General features: G+C 43.9%; 1 protein-coding gene and 1 long non-coding RNA gene across 2 annotated transcripts in view; one reads left to right on the top strand and one right to left on the bottom strand.

Moving 5' to 3' along the window:
- The window catches only part of DLGAP1 (DLG associated protein 1), a 971,691-nt gene that overhangs the window by 943,399 nt on the left and 11,027 nt on the right, over positions 1-17,265 (top strand). The window contains 1 exon segment of the mRNA XM_033178240.1: positions 14,492-14,583. Within this exon segment, the coding sequence (XP_033034131.1) occupies positions 14,492-14,583 (92 nt within the window).
- LOC117064114 lies at positions 3,512-14,089 on the bottom strand. The gene is made up of 3 exons (XR_004429269.1): positions 13,473-14,089; positions 10,410-10,490; positions 3,512-3,535 (listed from the first exon to the last, which is right to left on the bottom strand). It is a non-coding gene; the product is annotated as an uncharacterized LOC117064114 (long non-coding RNA).

Raw genomic sequence — 17,265 nt, 5'->3', positions numbered from 1 at the left:
AGCATGACAAACAGCAATGCAAGAGGAATAATACCCCAGCTAAGACTGTATCAGCTAATTAGTCAACACTATAATTTAAAAAGTGGTGCTAGACATGATAAAACCTTAAAGAATTAGAATGCTCAGGGATCGGAATATCACAGGTAGTTTTCTTTTCTGGTTGATAGAGAATCTGTAAATAACTCAGTTAATTTCAAAACGTATTCCTTCAGTGGAGATAACAGGAGTTAGTTACATGGGCACAGTCTAGGCCATCAAAGAGCTCACATTCTGGTTGGAAATCAGACATATTAACGGAACATGTTGAAAAGAATGAGCAAAAGGCAGAGAGAGCTATGCAGGAGAATTTTAGAAGCAGTGAGGAGGGAGAGGTGAAAGGAGGGAAGGCTTTCTGGCAAGGTACACCCAAGCTGAATCTTAAGGATGAGGACTGCTAGATACAGGGAGAGGGGCTTGCCTAGGGCATCAAGGGGAGGAGACAGTCTCAGCTTAGTGGTTGGTATGAAGAAGACACTTAGGAGAGAAAGACCTTGGCGATCTGGGAAGCCGTGGGCGCTTGGAGCACGGAAGGAGTCAGCAGAGAGAAACTGGACAGCTTGGCCTGCACCTGCCCTGCTGAAGGGGGCTTCGGGCTTATCATATGGAGCAGGAGAACCAAAGAAAAGTCAGCATGAGAGTTACATGAGATAAGAAAACCCTGTAGTTCCCTTAATGAAACCAAATCTCCAAGATTGTCAAGGGATGGAGAACATTTACGCTATGGATAGATTGATCAAGCCTTGTACCCCTAATTGTAATCAACAAGGGAATCCTGAGGGGAACACGGATTTGGGGAGACAGGAGGTGTTGAGCCGGTGGTTACATATGCTCCTCGAAAGCGTCTGGGGTCAGTACCCAGTGGAGTCACAAATTCGAGAAAGCGGAATGAAGGAAGTGAGTGGAGAAGTGAGCTCGGGATTACATTTTGTGTTCAACATTTACGAGGTGGAGTGAGAGAAATTCTAGCAAGCACAGGGAAGGCAGCATCAGGGAAGGGCAGTGAGCCAGAGACCGTTGTTGGGAGACCCAAGGGATCTGAGTTTCCTTTGTGCCAAAGGCAGAGTCCAGAAGGTGAAGAGGGTGGAGACAGCCGGGTTGCAGGGAGTCGAGACAATGGAGAGCAGAAGAAGTGCGAGGGCAAAGGCATGCTGCCCTTTGGAGAATGGGGGTTTGAAGGGAATGTGTTAATTTGCTAGGGTTGCCATAATAAAGTACCCATGGAGCAAGTCGCTTAAACAGGAGAAATTAATTTTCTCACAGTTTTGGAGGCTGGAAGTTCGACAGCAAGGGGCTGGTTCCCCCTCAGGTCGCTCTCTTTGGCTTGCAGACCGCCGCCCTTTCCCTGAGTCTGTCCTGTGTGCGTGTGTCTGTGTTCTCACTTCCAGTTCTTATAAGGACATCAGTCATAGTGGATTAGGGCCCATGGGAATGACCTCTTTGTAATTTAATCACCTCTTTAAGAACCTTATCTCCAGAGTCACATTCTGAGGTACTGGAGGTTAGGAATTTTACATGTAAATTTTAGGAAAATGCAATTCAGCCAATAACAGGGGAGAAGAGGAATTTTATGTTAGCTGGAGGGGACCATAGGGTTGGGAAGAGTTGCCCCACCTAGAATGGGAAAGACTTGAGGATGCTGCCAGACGTCTCAGGTAAGGCACTGGCAGAAGGAATTCAGAGAGAGGGACTGGCTCACACAGCAAGGCCTCAGGGGAGCAGGGACAGAATCAGACCAAGGACACACGTAGATGGGAAAAGTGGATGTAGAGAAGACACTAGGGGCCGGGCGCGGTGGCTCAAGCCTGTAATCCCAGCACTTTGGGAGGCCGAGACGGGCGAATCACGAGGTCAGGAGATCGAGACCATCCTGGCTAATACGGTGAAACCCCGTCTCTACTTAAAAATACAAAAAACTAGCCGGGCGACGAGGCGGGCGCCTGTAGTCCCAGCTACTCGGGAGGCTGAGGCAGGAGAATGGCGTAAACCCGGGAGGCGGAGCTTGCAGTGAGCTGAGATCCGGCCACTGCACTCCAGTCTGGGTGGCAGAGCAAGACTCCGTCTCAAAAAAAAAAAAAAAAAAAAAAAAAAAAAGAGAGACACTAGGGTGGGGACAGAAAGGTTTAGGAGATTGCTGGGGGAGGAGTATTAGGAGAGACAGAACACTGAGTGTTTGCCGTTGTTGGTTTGTGTTGCTTCAACAAAATACCAAAGACTGGGTAATTTTTTTTTAAATTTTATTCTAAGTTCTGGGATACATGTGCTGAACGTGCAGATTTGTTATATAGGTAGACATGTGCCAGGGTGGTTTGCCGCACCTATCAACCTGTCATCTAGGTTTTAAGCCCCACATGCATTCGGTGTTTGTCCTAATGCTCAAGACTGGGTAATTTTTAAACAATACAAATTTACTTCTCATTGCTCTAGTTGCTGAGAAATCCAAGATCAAGGTGCCAGCAGGTTGTGTGTCTGGTGAGGGCTGCTCTCTGCTTCCAAGATGAGGCCTGTTGCTGCATCCTTCAGAGGGGACAAACCCTGTGTCCTTGTGTGGCAGAAGGGTCAGAAAGGCAAGAGGCGGTCCCTTCAACCTTGAGTCCTTTAATAAAGGCACTAACCTCATTCATGACCACAGAGCTCTCATGACTTCATCTCTTCCCAAGGCCCCACCTCTTACTGTTACTGCATTGGGGATTCAGTTTCAACGTACATTTTGGAAGAGACACTATCATCCGCTCACAGCAGTGTTCATGCCTGATGCCCTCCATTTTCATCTCATAGGAGGCAAGGTTGCTGAAGATGAGGAAATAGGGGTTGAGTTGAGAATGGATAAGATTCAGGAAATCAGGGTTAGAGAGGGAGGTAACCAAACACATCGCAAAGAACTAATGGGCAGCAGTGAAGGATCAGCCAAGTTTAGAGACCATTGGTTTATGGTGTCATCAAGTCACATGGCTAAGCACTATCTGGAAAATAAAATGGAAATACAGCTGTAGAGGCTAGCAGGGTTTATCTGCCATCATCTCTGTACCTGAAGAAGCTGCCATTCTGAAGGAGGGTTCTGACCCTTCATTTTGCAGTGAGTCTGTTTTCCAAGTAAGGCTCTGATTGAATGTCCAGTGTGCTTTCAGGTCCTGTCTCCTCTGTGTGTCTATGTCACCCAGCAGTCAGTTGGCCACTGTTCAAGCTCTGATGGCTGGAGGAAACTGTGCTAGATTATGCAGAGAGGCACTACAATCTGAGCCCCTGAAAAATTGTTATGGATTTCTTTTTTTTTTTTTTTTTTTTGAGACGGAGTTTCGCTCTTGTTGCCCAGGCTGGAGTGCAGTGGCGCGATCTCCAGCTCACCGCAACTTGCCGCCTGCTGGGTTCAAGCAATTCTCCTGCCTCAGCCTCCCAAGCAGCTGGGATGACGGGCATGTGCCACCACACCAGGCTAATTGTGTATTTTTAGTAGAGACGGGGTTTCTCCATGTTGGTCAGGCTGGTCTTGAATGGATTTCTTATACACATAAAAAAAGAAGTTATTCACCAATCAGTGACACTTGTGAAAATCTGCCTGAAATAAAGCCAGCAAAAAAGAAGGACATGAAATTATTTCACACTACTGGAGAGAGAAGTTGGAGTGTAAAGATTTGCAGGAGAAATCATGTCGTTTTTTGGATACTACCACCTTTTAGGTAAATACCTAAGAACTAAAGAATGTAGATCAGTTATAGGAGTTATAATTCCTACTGCATTCTCACGTTTACCTATATTATTCCATTAAGTAATCAGCAATGCTATGAAGATGATATTATGGCCATTAAAGGAAAAAGAGTCTGAGTGTGATCAACTTTCCCAAGATCAACAGCTGGTAATTGGTGAGCTGATTGTTCCTGAGCCCACACCTACACTTTTTCCCACACACAGGCATACCTCATTTTATTGGCATTGCTTTATTGCACTTTGAAGATACTGCTTTTTTTTTTTTTTTTAAACAAATTGAAGGTTTGTGGCAACCCTGACTTGACCAAGTCTATCAGCACCATCTTTTCAAAAGCATACGCTCCTTTTCTGTTTTTGTGTCAGATTTTGGTAATTCTCACAATATTTCAAGTGTTTTCATTACTATTATATCTGCTATGGTGATTTGTGGTCAGTGATCCTTGATGTTACTGTTGTAATTGTTTTGGAGCTCCATGAACCATGCCCATATAAGACAGTGAACTTTATCAATAAATGGTGTCTGTGTTTTGAGTGCTCCACTGACCCGTCATTTCCCTGTCTCTCTCCCTCTCCTCAGGCCTTCCTGTGCCTTGAGTCACAATAATATTTAAATGAGGCCAATTAATAACCCAATAATGGCCTCTGTGTGTTCAAATGAAGAGTTACAATCTGTCACTTTTAATCAAAACCAATAAATGATTAAGCTTAGTGATTCCTCACTAAGTCATGTCAGAAAGGCATGTCAAAAGTCAAAATAAGCCAGAAGCTAGGCTCCTTGTGCCCGATAGCCATGTTGTGAATGCAAAGGAAAACTTATTGAAGGAAGTTAAAAGTGCTACCCAAGTGAACATACAAATGATAAGGAAGCAAAACAGCCTTTTTGTTGATATGGATGAAGTCTGAGTGGTCTGGAGAGAAGAACAAACCAGGCACAACATTCCGTTAGGCCAAAGCTTAATCAGAGAGGCATTGTAAATCTCTTCTTTTTTTTTTTTTGAGATGGAGTTTCTGTCTTGTCCAGGCTGGAGTGCAGTGGCGTGATCTTGGCTCACTGCAACCTCCGCCTCCTGGGTTCAAGCGATTCTCCTGCCTCAGCCTCCCAAGTAGCTGGGATTACAAGCATGCGCCACCATGCCTAATTGTGTATTTTTAGTAGAGACAGGGTTTCTCCATGTTGCTCAGGCTAGTCTTGACCTCTTGACCTCAGGTGATCCACCCGCATCAGCCTCCCAAAGTGCTGGGATTACAGTCGTGAGCCACCGTGCCTGGCCAACTCTTCAATTCTATGAAAGCCGAGAGGTGAGGAAGCTGAAGAAGAAAAGTTTGAAGCTAGCAAATGTTGGTTCATGAAGTTTAAAGAGAGAAACTGTCTCCGTAATATAAACGTGCAAGGTGAATTCCTAGTGCTGATGGAGAAGCTGCAGTAAGTTATCCAGAAGATCTAGCTAAGATCATTGATGAAGATGATTACAGTAAACAACAGATTTTCAATGTAGACCAAACAGCCTTCTATTGGAAGGAGATGCCATGTAGGCCTTTCATAGCTTCAAAGGACAGGCTCACTCTCCTGTTAGGGGCTCAGGCAGCTGGTGACTTGAAGTCGAAGTCAATGCTCATTTACCATTCTGAAAAACCTAGGGCCCTTAACAATTATACTAAATTTGTGTGCTCTTATAAAGTGTGCTCTATAAGTAAAACAACAGAGCCTAGATGAGAGTATCTCTGTTCACAGCATGGTTTACTGAACACTTTAAGCCCACTGTTGAGACCTGTGACTCAGAACAAAAGATTTCTTCCAAAATATTGCTGCTCATTGACAATGCACCCAGTCAGCCAAGAGCTCTGATGGAGATGTACATGGAGATGAATGTCGTTTTCATGCCTGCAGACATGACATCTGATTTGGTTTGGTAGTGTCCCCACCCAAATCTCATCTTGAATTGTAGCTCCCATAATTTCCACATGTTGTGGGAAGGACCTGGTGGGAGATGATTAAATCATGGGGGTGGTTCCCCCATACTGTTCTCATGGTAGTGAATAAGTCTCATGAGATCTGGTGATTTTATAAGGGGTTTCCCCTTTTGCTTGTCTATCATCATTTTCTCTTATCTACCACCATGTAAGACGTACCTTTCACCTTCCACAATGACTGAAGCCTCCCCAGCCATGTGGAACTGTGAGTCCATTAAGCGTCTCTCCTTTATAAATTACCTAGTCTCAGGTTTGTCTTTATCAGTAGCATGAAAACAGAGGAATACAACATCCATTCTGCAGCCTATGGATCAAAGAGTCATTTTGACTTGCAAGTCTTCTTAGTTAAAAATACATTCCATAAGGCTATATCTGCCATAGATAGTGAGTCTTCTGATGGACCTGGGAAAAGTCCATTGAAAATCTTCTGGAGGATTATTTGTAATCCAAAGGATAAATGCTTGAGGGGATGGATACCCCATTCTCCATGATGTGCTTACGACACACTGCATGCCTGTATCAAAACATCTCATGTACCCCATAAATATATATACCATGCACCCACAAAAATTTGAAAAAATAATTTAAAAATTAAAAAAAAAAAAGAAAACCTTCTGGAACGGAATCGCCATTCTAGATGCCATTAAGAACATTTATGATTCATGGGAAAAGGTCAAAATATCAACATTAACAGGAGTTTAGAGGTTGATTCCAACCTTCGCAGATGACTTTGAGGGGTTCAAGACTTCAGTGGAGGAAGAAACTGCAGGTGTGGTAAAAAGTGCAAGAGAACTAGAATGAGAAGTGAAGCCTGTAAATGTGACTGAATTGCTATAATTTCATGATCAAACTTGAACAGAGGAGGAGTTATTTCTTATGGATGAGCCAAGAAAATAGTCTTGAGATGGAAACTACTCTTGGTGAAGATGCTGTGAACACTGTTGAAATGACCACAAAGGATTTAGAATATTACATCAACTTAGTTGATAAAACAGTGGTAAGTTTCAAGAGGATTTTCACTCCAATTTTTTTTTTTTTGGAGACAGAGTCTCCTCTGTTGCCCAGACTGGAGTTTGGTGGCACAATCACAGCTCACTGCAGCCTCAACTTCCCAGGCTCAGGTGATCCTCCCAACTCAGCCTCCTGAGCAATTGGGACTTCAGGGATGTGCCACCATGCCTACTAATTTTTTCTATTTTTAGTAGAGATGGGGTTTTGCCATGTTGCCTAGGCTGGTCTTGAACTCCTGGGCTCAAGTAATCCTCCTATCTTGGCCTCCCAAAATGCTGGGATTACAGGTCTGAGCCACCACTCCCAACCTTGACTCCAATTGTTTTTTTTTGAGACAGAGTCTCACTCTGTTGCCCAGGCTGGAGTGCAGTGGCATGATATTGGCTCACTGCAAGCTCTGCCTCCTGGGTTCACGCCATTCTCTTGCCTCGGCCTCCTGAGTTGCTGGGTCTACAGGCGTCCGCCACCACCCCTGGCTAATTTTTTCTATTTTTTAGTAGAGACGGAGTTTCACCATGTTAGCCAGGATGGTGATCCGCCCACCTCAGCCTCCCAAAGTTCTGAGAGTACAAGAGTGAGCCACCACGCCTGGCCCCTTGACTCCAATTTTGAAAAAAGTTTTACTGTAGGTAAAATGCTGTCAAACAAATATTGCATGCAACAAAGAAATCTTTCATGAAAGGAAAAGTCAACTGATGTGGCAATCTTCATTGTTGTCTTATTCTGAAAATTGCCACAGCCGGCCAGGGCAGTGACTCATGCCTGTAATGCCAGCAGTTTGGGAGTCCAAGATGAGAGGATCGCTTGAGGCCAGAAGCTTGAGACCAGCCTGGGCAACATAGCGAGATCCCGTCTCTACAAAAAATAAAAAATGAAAAAAAAATTATTTTAAGAAGAGACATTGCCACAGCCACCCCTACGTTCAGCAACTTCCACCTGATCACAGCAGCATCCACATCGAGGCAAGACCCTCCCTTAGCAAGAAGATTGTGACTTGCTGATGGTTCAGATGACCATTAGCATTTTTTAGCAATAAAGTATTAGGTCTTTTTTTTTTTTTTTTTTTTTTTTTGAGACGGAGTCTCACTCTGTCGCCCAGGCTGGAGTGCGATGGTGTGATCTCCACTCACTGCAAGCTCCGCCTCCCGGGTTCACGCCATTCTTCTGCCTCAGCCTCCCGTGTAGCTGGGACTACAGGCGTCCGCCACTGCGCCTGGCCAATTTTTGTATTTTTAGTAGAGACGGGGTTTCACCATGTTAGTCAGGATGGTCTCGATCTCCTGACCTCGTGATCTGCCCGTCTCGGCCTCCCAAAGTGCTGGGATTACAGGCGTGAGCCACTGCGCCCGGCCGATACTTTTTTTTTTTGACATTATGCTATTGCACACTTAACAGACTACAGTATAGTGTAAACATAACTTTTATATGCACTGGGAAACAAAAAGTTCATGTGACTCACTTTATTGTGATATTCATTTATTGTAGCGGTCTGGAACTAAACCCACAATATGTCCGAGGCGTGCCTGTATTGTCCAGAGAGACAGTTAGACTAAAATGAAACATACTAGGTGAATTACAGTGTAGGTGGCAGAAAAATGTGACAAGTTCTATGCAGCATATGTAGCGTAGTAACCTTCACCACGGGGAGCCTGTCAGATGTAATCCATTGCAGGGGTGTCTGTCATGTCCGGGCTTCAGGGTACCTACTTTGAGGATATAAGAAATATGTCTATTCTTCTCTGTTTCTGAGGCCCTAAAGTAAGGTCTGATGATCGTGAAGTCAGGTGTAGTATCCTGTAAGAATTAGAAGCAGTCAGAGAGGCCAGGCGCAGTGGCTCAAGCCTGTAATCCCAGATACTCGGGAGGTTGAGGCAGGAGAATCACTTGAACCCGGGAGGTGGAGGTTGCAGTGAGCCGAGGTCGTGCCACTGCACTCCAGCCTGGGTGACAGAGTGAGACTCTTGTCTCAAAAAAAAAAAAAAAAAAAAGCAATCAGAGAAGTGAGCACGTCTGCCTTTTCAGTTCTAGAGACCTAACTTCTCTTGAAATAGGAAAGGATACATATGCTGCTTATGCTTAAGGATTTGTAATCCTGATTTTAACCCAGCAAAAAGGTCACCAGCGCACTGAAACTCCTTGCAGCTTTGTCATAGACCCATTGGAAGGGTTAAAAGAAAGTGTTTTTTCTCTTCATCCTTGTTTCTCTTATACTACCTCTTTTTCTCAAAATAACAACCTATGCCACAGAGGTCAGTGGGAAAGAGGAGGTATGTTCTCTTCTAAATGGCTGGGTCTTTGAATGTAGTCAGGAGATTTCAAATCATAGTTTGCATAAAAGACTCCCCTTTCCCACAGCCAAAATAGTTGTTCTTTGCTTCTCACTATGACATATAATCTTTAAAAGAAAAACGGAAATTGAAACTTACACCCACCATCTCTTTCAAGGCGTCCTTGGTTCCTCTCTTCTTCTCAGGATTGAAATTGCCTTGCCTGCCAGTCACTTCAGGTGGAGGGATGTGGTTTGCTCTTGCTTCCTAATGTGGGACAGTGATCGGGTCTGGCTCTTGCTTCCTAATGTGGGACAGTGATCAGGCTTGGCGAATTTCTTCCAACTCTCGCACTGACTTATTACACCACTCACCCCTATCCATTGGCACTGGCTGGGAAATGTTGATAAAGAAATTACATGCAACCTGGCATAGTGGTTCATGCCTGCAGTCCCAGCTGCTCAGAAGGCTATGGCAAGAGTTCAGGGCTATAGTACCCCATGGTCATGCCTATGAATAGCCACTGTCCTCCACCCTGGACAACATAGTGAGACCCCATTCATAAATAAATAAACAAATAAATAGAAATCACACTCAGTGGATAAATGGAATGTGGTATATACATACAATGAAATATTATTCAGCTTTGAAAAAGAAGGAAATTCTGTCATATGCAACAACATGGATGAGCCTGGAGGACTATATGCTAAGTGGAATAAGCCAGTTACTGGAGAACAAATACTGCATGATTCTGCTTATATGAGGTATCTAAAACAGTCAAACTCAAGAAACAGAGAGTGGAATGGTGGGTGCCAGGGTCTAGGGGGAGGGGGAAATGGGAATTTCTGTTCAGTGGATCTAAAGTTATGCAAGGTGAATAAGTTCTTGATATCTGCTGTACAACACTGCGCCACCATTAACAAAACTGTATTGTGTACTTAAATATTTGTTAAGAGGGTAGATTTCATGTTAAGTGTTCTTACCACAGTAGAGAAAAAAAAAGAAGGAAATCACACTCAGATAGCTTCCACTTAAGTAGATTCAGACACAATTTTCAGTGAGTGTAGAGAGAAGAGAGCCCAACTAGACTGGGGTCAGAAGATAGGGACTGGCCACAGCAGGTGTCCCTGGGGAAGAGACTTTGTAGTTTGAGCACAAATTTTCTCAGGTGCAGTTATGTGCCCTGCCTCACAGGGCCCTGTGAGGATCTCATTAGATGCCTGTTTGTGAGTTTTGAAATACCAAGTGGTGATCATTTAAGCAAACACATATTCACAAAGGCCTCCGGAAAGTTCTTCCTGGCTTTACGTGATTCACTAACCCAGGCCTGTCCTCTCTATTGTGGGTCTTTTTAAATATCTATGGTGGAGTAAGAGGTTTGAAGAATTGTAAGTGGGGGGGTTTATAAAGAGTGCTTACTTCTTAAGTAGGAGGAATTCCATTCAACTGTGTTTTCTGTTTTGTTCTGTACTTCCACTGAGGGACAGATTCACAGAGTAGCTGGGGAAGGAAAGGAAAGGGAGGAGTCTATAAGCCTCACCATCAGGTGCCTATACGGTGTCTGGGGAGGCTAGATTTACTTAAAAAGAACTGCCCAGCAATACTAGGCTTACTATCTGATTAAGTATTACACAAATACATGGTATAAATCATGGTTAAATGGCTTGCCTGGGTGACACAGCAGAGATAATTATTCTGTTAGATGCACTTGAATGTGCCCTAAGGGAGATGGGTGGAAAAACTGTTAACCACATCTGGGTTGAACAATCTGTAAAAAAAAAAAAAAAAAAAAAAAAAAAAAAGCATGACCAGAATGTGAAAGAGATCAACTCAACACCCATAGAGCTTTAACACCCCCATTCTAACTTTCAGAGAAAATCTGCTGCTGTTGGCTAGGGGGTCTCAACTGTGCTAGTGACATTGCCCCAATCTAACACTCAAAAAGACCCTTAGCTATCACCTTTCCAGGACCAGAAAAGACACCTTATGAACTCAGTGATGGGACTGAAATAGTCATTCTCTACTGCAGTGGTTTCCTCTGGGGATGAAAAGGAATGGGATAGGCCGGGCGCAGTGGCCCATGCCTGTAATCCCAGCACTTTGGGAGGCTGAGGTGGGCGGATCACGAGGTCAGGAGATCAAGACCATCCTGGCTAAAACTGTGAAACCCCGTCTCTTCCAAAAAATACACAAAATTAGTCTGGTGTGGTGGCGCCTGTAGTCCCAGCTACTCAGGAGGCTGAGCCGGGAGAATGGCGTGAACCTGAGAGGTGGAGCTTGCAGTGAGCCTAGGTCGCGCCACTGCACTCCAGCCTGGGCGACAGAGCGAGATTCCGTCTCAAAAAGAAAAAAGGAATGGGATAGGAGTGGAGAATATTTACTTTATCTGTAGGGCTTCATTTCACAGGAGAGAGAGAAAAGGGAAAAAGAAAACAAATTCAGCAGGATGCGGTGGCTCATACCTGGAATCCCAGCACTCTGGGAGACTGAGGTGAGAGGACTGCTTAAGCCCAGGAGTTCAAGACCAGCCTGGGCCACACAGTGAGACCCAAGGTTGCTTTAACCCACAGATGCAAAACCCATGGATACAGAGGGCCAAATGTATTTTTTTTTTTCCACCCTGAAGGTTGGTATTGAACATTTTAGAGTAGTTTTGAAACAACATCGAGATGCTTCTTTCTTCTTTTCATTTCTTTACCAACTTTCAGCCTTTTTATTTCCACTTTTTACTTCTACTGGTGTTTACCATTTATTGTTTATTAATTTCAACTTCCTCAAGGCATGGGCAACAAATGTGAAATTTACTTTTGGAAGAAAGAACTTACCTCACACACACAAGAGTGTCTAATGGAAAAAAACAAAACAAAACAAAAACTCCATTACAGCTTCTTTCTTAAAATTAAAGTGAGTTTTTAGTTCTCTGGAAAAGAAAGTGTGGAGGACAAGGAAATATGAGTCGTCACCTGCTTCTCCCGAGCCTCCCTGTTCCATGATCTCATTCTAGGCCCAAGCAGTCATCTCCCCACCCTGGACCTAGGAAAGGTCATCTTCTGGACACAGGAATTGCAAGTATCCCACAGCCAGTAGGGAATTTCCATGCAAGGAACATGACAGCAAAAGCCCGGGAAACAGAAGGGCCGCAACTCCACCCCAGATACTTTGCCAGGGCTCTTGCCAGGCCATGCTGAATGAAGAAAGATGTCCCTTGTTTTACTTTTGAGAAGACGTCTGAGTTAGCCCTAACTGATGTGGTTGCATGTTGCCCGAATAATATAGAATAATAATAGAACGGTGCTGTCTCCTCTTTTGAGAATCACTGTCTTACTCAGTTACTTTTATTATGGGAGTCTATTATATAGCTCAGGCATCAGACGTAATTGAGAACCATCAGCTCAAAGTTTTTAGTTAAATCAGAATAGCTGGAGTTTCTGTGACAGCTCCCAGGAGCTGTGGAACCCAGCCATCTGAGTGGAGACCTAGGTACCCTGGTCATAACCTCCCAGGATTGATTCTGAGATTTGCCAGTCTCACAGTCCTACCCTTCAGCAAGATAATTCAGAGAGGTTTCCATAAACCTCAGAGCTTACCTATAGCCGCATGCTCACTTAGGAAGTACCTGCTCCATATAGCTTCTCAGAGCTGGAAGAGGTCACCCAGAGAGCATACCTGTCCCAGGAGACCAAGATATCTAGTCACCTTAGATAATCCAGACTTTGTTTTTCCTCTTCTCTCCTAGCCAGGGCAAGTGTGGCTCTCACAGTGGGCACACCCATAGAAGAGGTAGAGGTTTCTGATCCTAGGTAATAACCAATAATTATTAAGTGCCTACTGTAAATCCAACACAGCCCGAAGCAATTCAAATACACTAATGCTTTTAACCTTCTCAACAACCTTCCAAATAGGTACCATTAGCCCCATTTTACATATGGGAAAGTAGAGATGGTGACTTGTCCAGGCAGTAGATGGTGAGGACTCTGGCCCACTCAGGCCATGTGTCTCCATAAGCTGTCCTTTCTGGGGATGTTAAGCAAAGGAGAGGAGGTCCTGCACAATTGATTTATTAGTTAAAGAGGAAAAGGATAACCATGCCAAGAGATTTTAAAAGCAGAGCAGAAAAATAGTTAAAACTTAGGCCTAAGAAATTGCTGCTAGACAGTTGTCAAGGGAGACCCCTCAAGATCACGGAGGGAGGGGACAGATGTCTGCCTGTGAGCTGTTTGGTGTGGCTGGTGACATATTAGAGGAAATATAAATGCACCGAGTGACTTGTGGGAATGCTGAAATAGTTACGTAACGCCTACATAAATGTGCATCAGAAACCATTATCTAGCCTAGCAGTTTAAAACAACTAAAGGAGCAAATTGCTAGAAAACCCTGGGCCAGAATGGAGTTTCTTATTCTTCGATTTCTGTCACTCAGAATTTGTGGGGAATGAGGTTGAGAAAGGCTTCATTCCACTTGGGTGTCTGGCTCTGTACTCACAACATCCGGATTGCTTCAATCCTGTACCGTATCTCCCCGTGAAGATTTCCAGAGACGCAAGTGCTCTTCTGAGATGTTCTCCTGCTTTAGTTTTTGATCCCTTCCTTCCCGACCATTAGGGCATGTTGAGACCACCCTGGTGGGTAGCAGGGCAGCTGCACCCAGTCCCAAAGTGTGCAGGCGAGCCCCAGGGACACTGCAGAGCTGGGTATTGCTCAGCAGAGAGCAGCTCTGCTCGGTCTGAGCACGCCTGCCAGCAGCTGAAACGTGCCTTAGATTGCTGGGGAGACAAGAAGTAGCCTGCTTGCAGAGACGGAGATTTTCAGCACGGTGCCTAGGGAATTCACTCTATGTTAAAAGGAAGATTGGGCTGTGGAGTGTAAAAGCTGGGATGGCCTTGGTGTTTTCTAGGCAACAGGCTGAACATGTTCACTCCTTAGAAAATACTTCAGTCAGTCACAGCTCTTTCCTAACAGTACCAGTGGCTCAGCTCCGGAAAAGTAAGAAAGGATATGGATGGGATATGGTGAGTGCCAAGAGATTCCCCCTCCAGTTTAATATTGCTTTCCTCGTGTTTGGGCTTGTATTAGAAAAACAAGCCAGCCGACCATGACGGCTGACTCCATCAATCCAAAACTATACTGGTAAACACTTGAAATTCATCCTTGCGGTAAAGGAAGTTTAAAAAAAAAAAAAAAAAGCAACAACTGTTTGCCTCTTCTCTTGGTAACATCCAGTTCTTGGTAACATCAGTGCTGGAAAACTCCATTGCTCCCAAGAAATATGCAGGAGGAGCATGTGTTTTTCCAAGTTGATTTTATTACTTTAACCCAGGAGCCTCTGTGACATAGACCGACAGGGTAACAACAGTGATTGGCTCTCTGGGTGGGCGTAAGTGTCAGTGTGTGTGTGTGCCTTTTTCCCTAATTATGACAGCATAACTTCCTCTTTGCTTCACCAGACTAAATCTCAACAATGAAGCAAGATGTGTACATTTCTCGTATGTTTGCTCTTTTCAGTTCTAGGAAAAATCCGAACCGCAGTGGGCAGTGCTCAGCTTCTCATGGCCCAGAAATTCTACCAGTTCAGAGAACTGTGTGAAGAAAACCTGGTAGGTAACACTCTCCTTCTACAATTTCCCTGCTAGTGCCACGAGAACATGTTACCAAGACTGGCCCAACTAAAGTAAAACTGATTTTGAACCAAGTCAAGGTCCATTGGAGTCTCTCACTTGGAACAGAGAATTGTCTGATGAATCTTATTTCCTGATTGTCTTAAAATTAAAATATTTATTTTTCACTTCAATAGTCTTAGAAGAAAAGATTCAATCAAGTTAGAACTATTTCCTGCTTTTTTTGTAACTGAAAATTTTCCATTTTCCTGGCTTTCACATGGCATCTCTGATTTTATTGTTCTTATCAAAATATGAAGCAGCTTGATATTTCAAAAATAATATTGCCCCAAAAAATCATTTTGCATAGTGATTTTCTTTCTAAAATAGCAGTCAATGACTATTTCCTAATCTGAGTTCTCTGTTTTAATTCAAGAGCCAGAAGTCAAGGATGTTACAAAGTGTAGATTTGATGTCCTTGAGACAGATGAAGAATTCATCCTTCTTGGACATGCAAAAACAAAGCAAAACAGGCTGGGCGCAATGGCTCATGCCTGTAATCCCAACACTTTGGGAGGCCAAGGCAGGCGGATCGCCTGGGGTCAGGAGTTCGAGACCAGCCTGGCCAAGATGGTGAAACCCTGTCTCTACTAAAGATATAAAAATGAGCTGGGTGTGGTGGCGGGTGCCAGTAATCCCAGCTACTGGGGAGGCTGAGGGAAGAGAATCTCTTGAACATAGGAGGCAGAGGTTGCAGCGAGCTGAGATTGCGCCATTGCACTCTAGTTTGGGCAACGGAGTGAGACTTCGTCTAAAAAAATAAAATAAAGTAAAATAAATCCCTGCAAGAATAGCTTTTATTGCTCAATTGTTGGTCCAGCTGGGTCTAAAACAAAGAAAATGAAAAACAGCTTGTTTACCTTGTGGCAAGTGAAAACAATTATTAGCAATCTAAATGACTTAAAATATGATCTTAGAAGTTTTTGTTTTTCTTTTATCCCCAACAATTGACAGGCATGATTTTTGAGTTTTTGTTTTGTTTTGTTTTGTTTTGTTTTGAGATGGAGCCTCGCTCTGTCGCCCAGGCTGGAGTGCAATGGCGTGATCTTGGCTCACTGCAACCTCTGCCTCCCAGGTTCAAGCGATTCTCCTGCCTCAGCCCCCCAAGTAGCTGGGACTACAGGCACATCCACCATGTCCAGCTAATTTTTTGTATTATTGTTATTTTAGTAGAGATGGGGTTTCACCGTGTTAGCCAGGATAGTCTCAAACTCCCGACCTTGTGATCCTCCCATCTCAGCCTCCCAAAATGCTGGTATTTATAGGTGTGAGCCACAGCACCCGGCCAGTTTTGGAGTTTTAACCACTTCTTGTTGACAAGGAGAAATACAGACTGTAAGAAATTTATGTAGACAGGGATCAACCAAGAGAAAATATAAAGTATGGAAAAGTTGGTAGTCTCCATCCCTCTTTTCTTTTTGTAATCTCTCTTTAGGGCTATTCCCACACCCTCCCACTCCCTGCCTAATACACACACATTTAGAATTCATTTTCCTCTCTCTCAGAAAAAATAAACTCACCCCTCTTCCAATTTTTCAGAAATTTATTCTGGTTTATGAGATCATTATTGTTAGTAAATGTATTAATAAGTGAATTCAGTCCAAAAAATATTCTATCAAGCTTCAGCTATGGGCCAGGTACAGAACTCCTGCTAATTTGCAAACTTGCTAATGTGTCACAGATCTCAATTAACATGATTCTCTGTGCTTTAAATATAAGAAAGCTTATATAAAGCCGTATTGCTCAAACATGTACATGAGGAATAGGTATATGAGGAAGTCAATGTGTATGTGTACACGATACAGGGAAACACAACACACCTTGTTAAAAGAAATATATGATGAGCAACTATATTATGAAGAAGAATGTAAATATTGTACAAATTTTAAAGATGAAATTGCAGACAAAAGTTTTGAAAAATTTGCAGATTTCTTTTTTTTTTTTTTTTTTTTTTTTTTTTTTTTTTCTTGAGACGGAGTTTCACTCTTGTTGCCCAGGCTGGAGTGGAATGCTGCGATCTCGGCTCACTGCAACCTCCGCCTCCTGGGTTCAAGAGATTCTTCTGCCTCACTCTTCTGAGTAGCTGGGATTACAGGCATGAGCCACCACGCCCAGTCAATTTTGTATTTTTAGTAGACAGGGTTTCTCCATGTTGGTCAGGCCGGTCTCAGACTCCTGACCTCAGGTGATCCGCCCACCTGGCCACCCAAAGTGTTGGGATTACAGGCGTGGGCCACCGCGCCCAGCCCAGAGTTTCACTCTTGTTGCCCAGGCTGGAGTGCAATGGCGTAATCTCAGCTCACTGCAACCTCCACCTCCTGCTTCAAGCTATTCTCCTGCCTCAACCTCCCAAGTAGCTGGGTTTACAGGCGCCCACCACCACACCCAGCTAATTTTTTGTATTTTTAGTAGAGATGGGGTTTTACCATGTTGGCTAGGTTGGCTAGGCTGGTCTTGAACTCCTGACCTAAGGTGATCCACCCTCCTCGGTCTCCCAAAGTGTAGGGATTACAGGTGTGAGCCATTGCACCAGGTCCAAAAATGTGCAGATTTCTAGAAAATGTTAACCTCGTTAAAGCCAGCTTTTGACATTTCCTAGTTCCTTATGGGCTCACATTTCTT

The sequence above is a fragment of the Trachypithecus francoisi genome, unplaced genomic scaffold (genome assembly GCF_009764315.1).
Source record: "Trachypithecus francoisi isolate TF-2019V2 unplaced genomic scaffold, Tfra_2.0 Lachesis_group19, whole genome shotgun sequence".
Taxonomy (NCBI): domain Eukaryota; kingdom Metazoa; phylum Chordata; class Mammalia; order Primates; family Cercopithecidae; genus Trachypithecus; species Trachypithecus francoisi.
The sequence above is the reverse complement of the archived record's forward strand: the minus strand, read 5'-3'. Positions and strand labels throughout refer to the sequence as shown.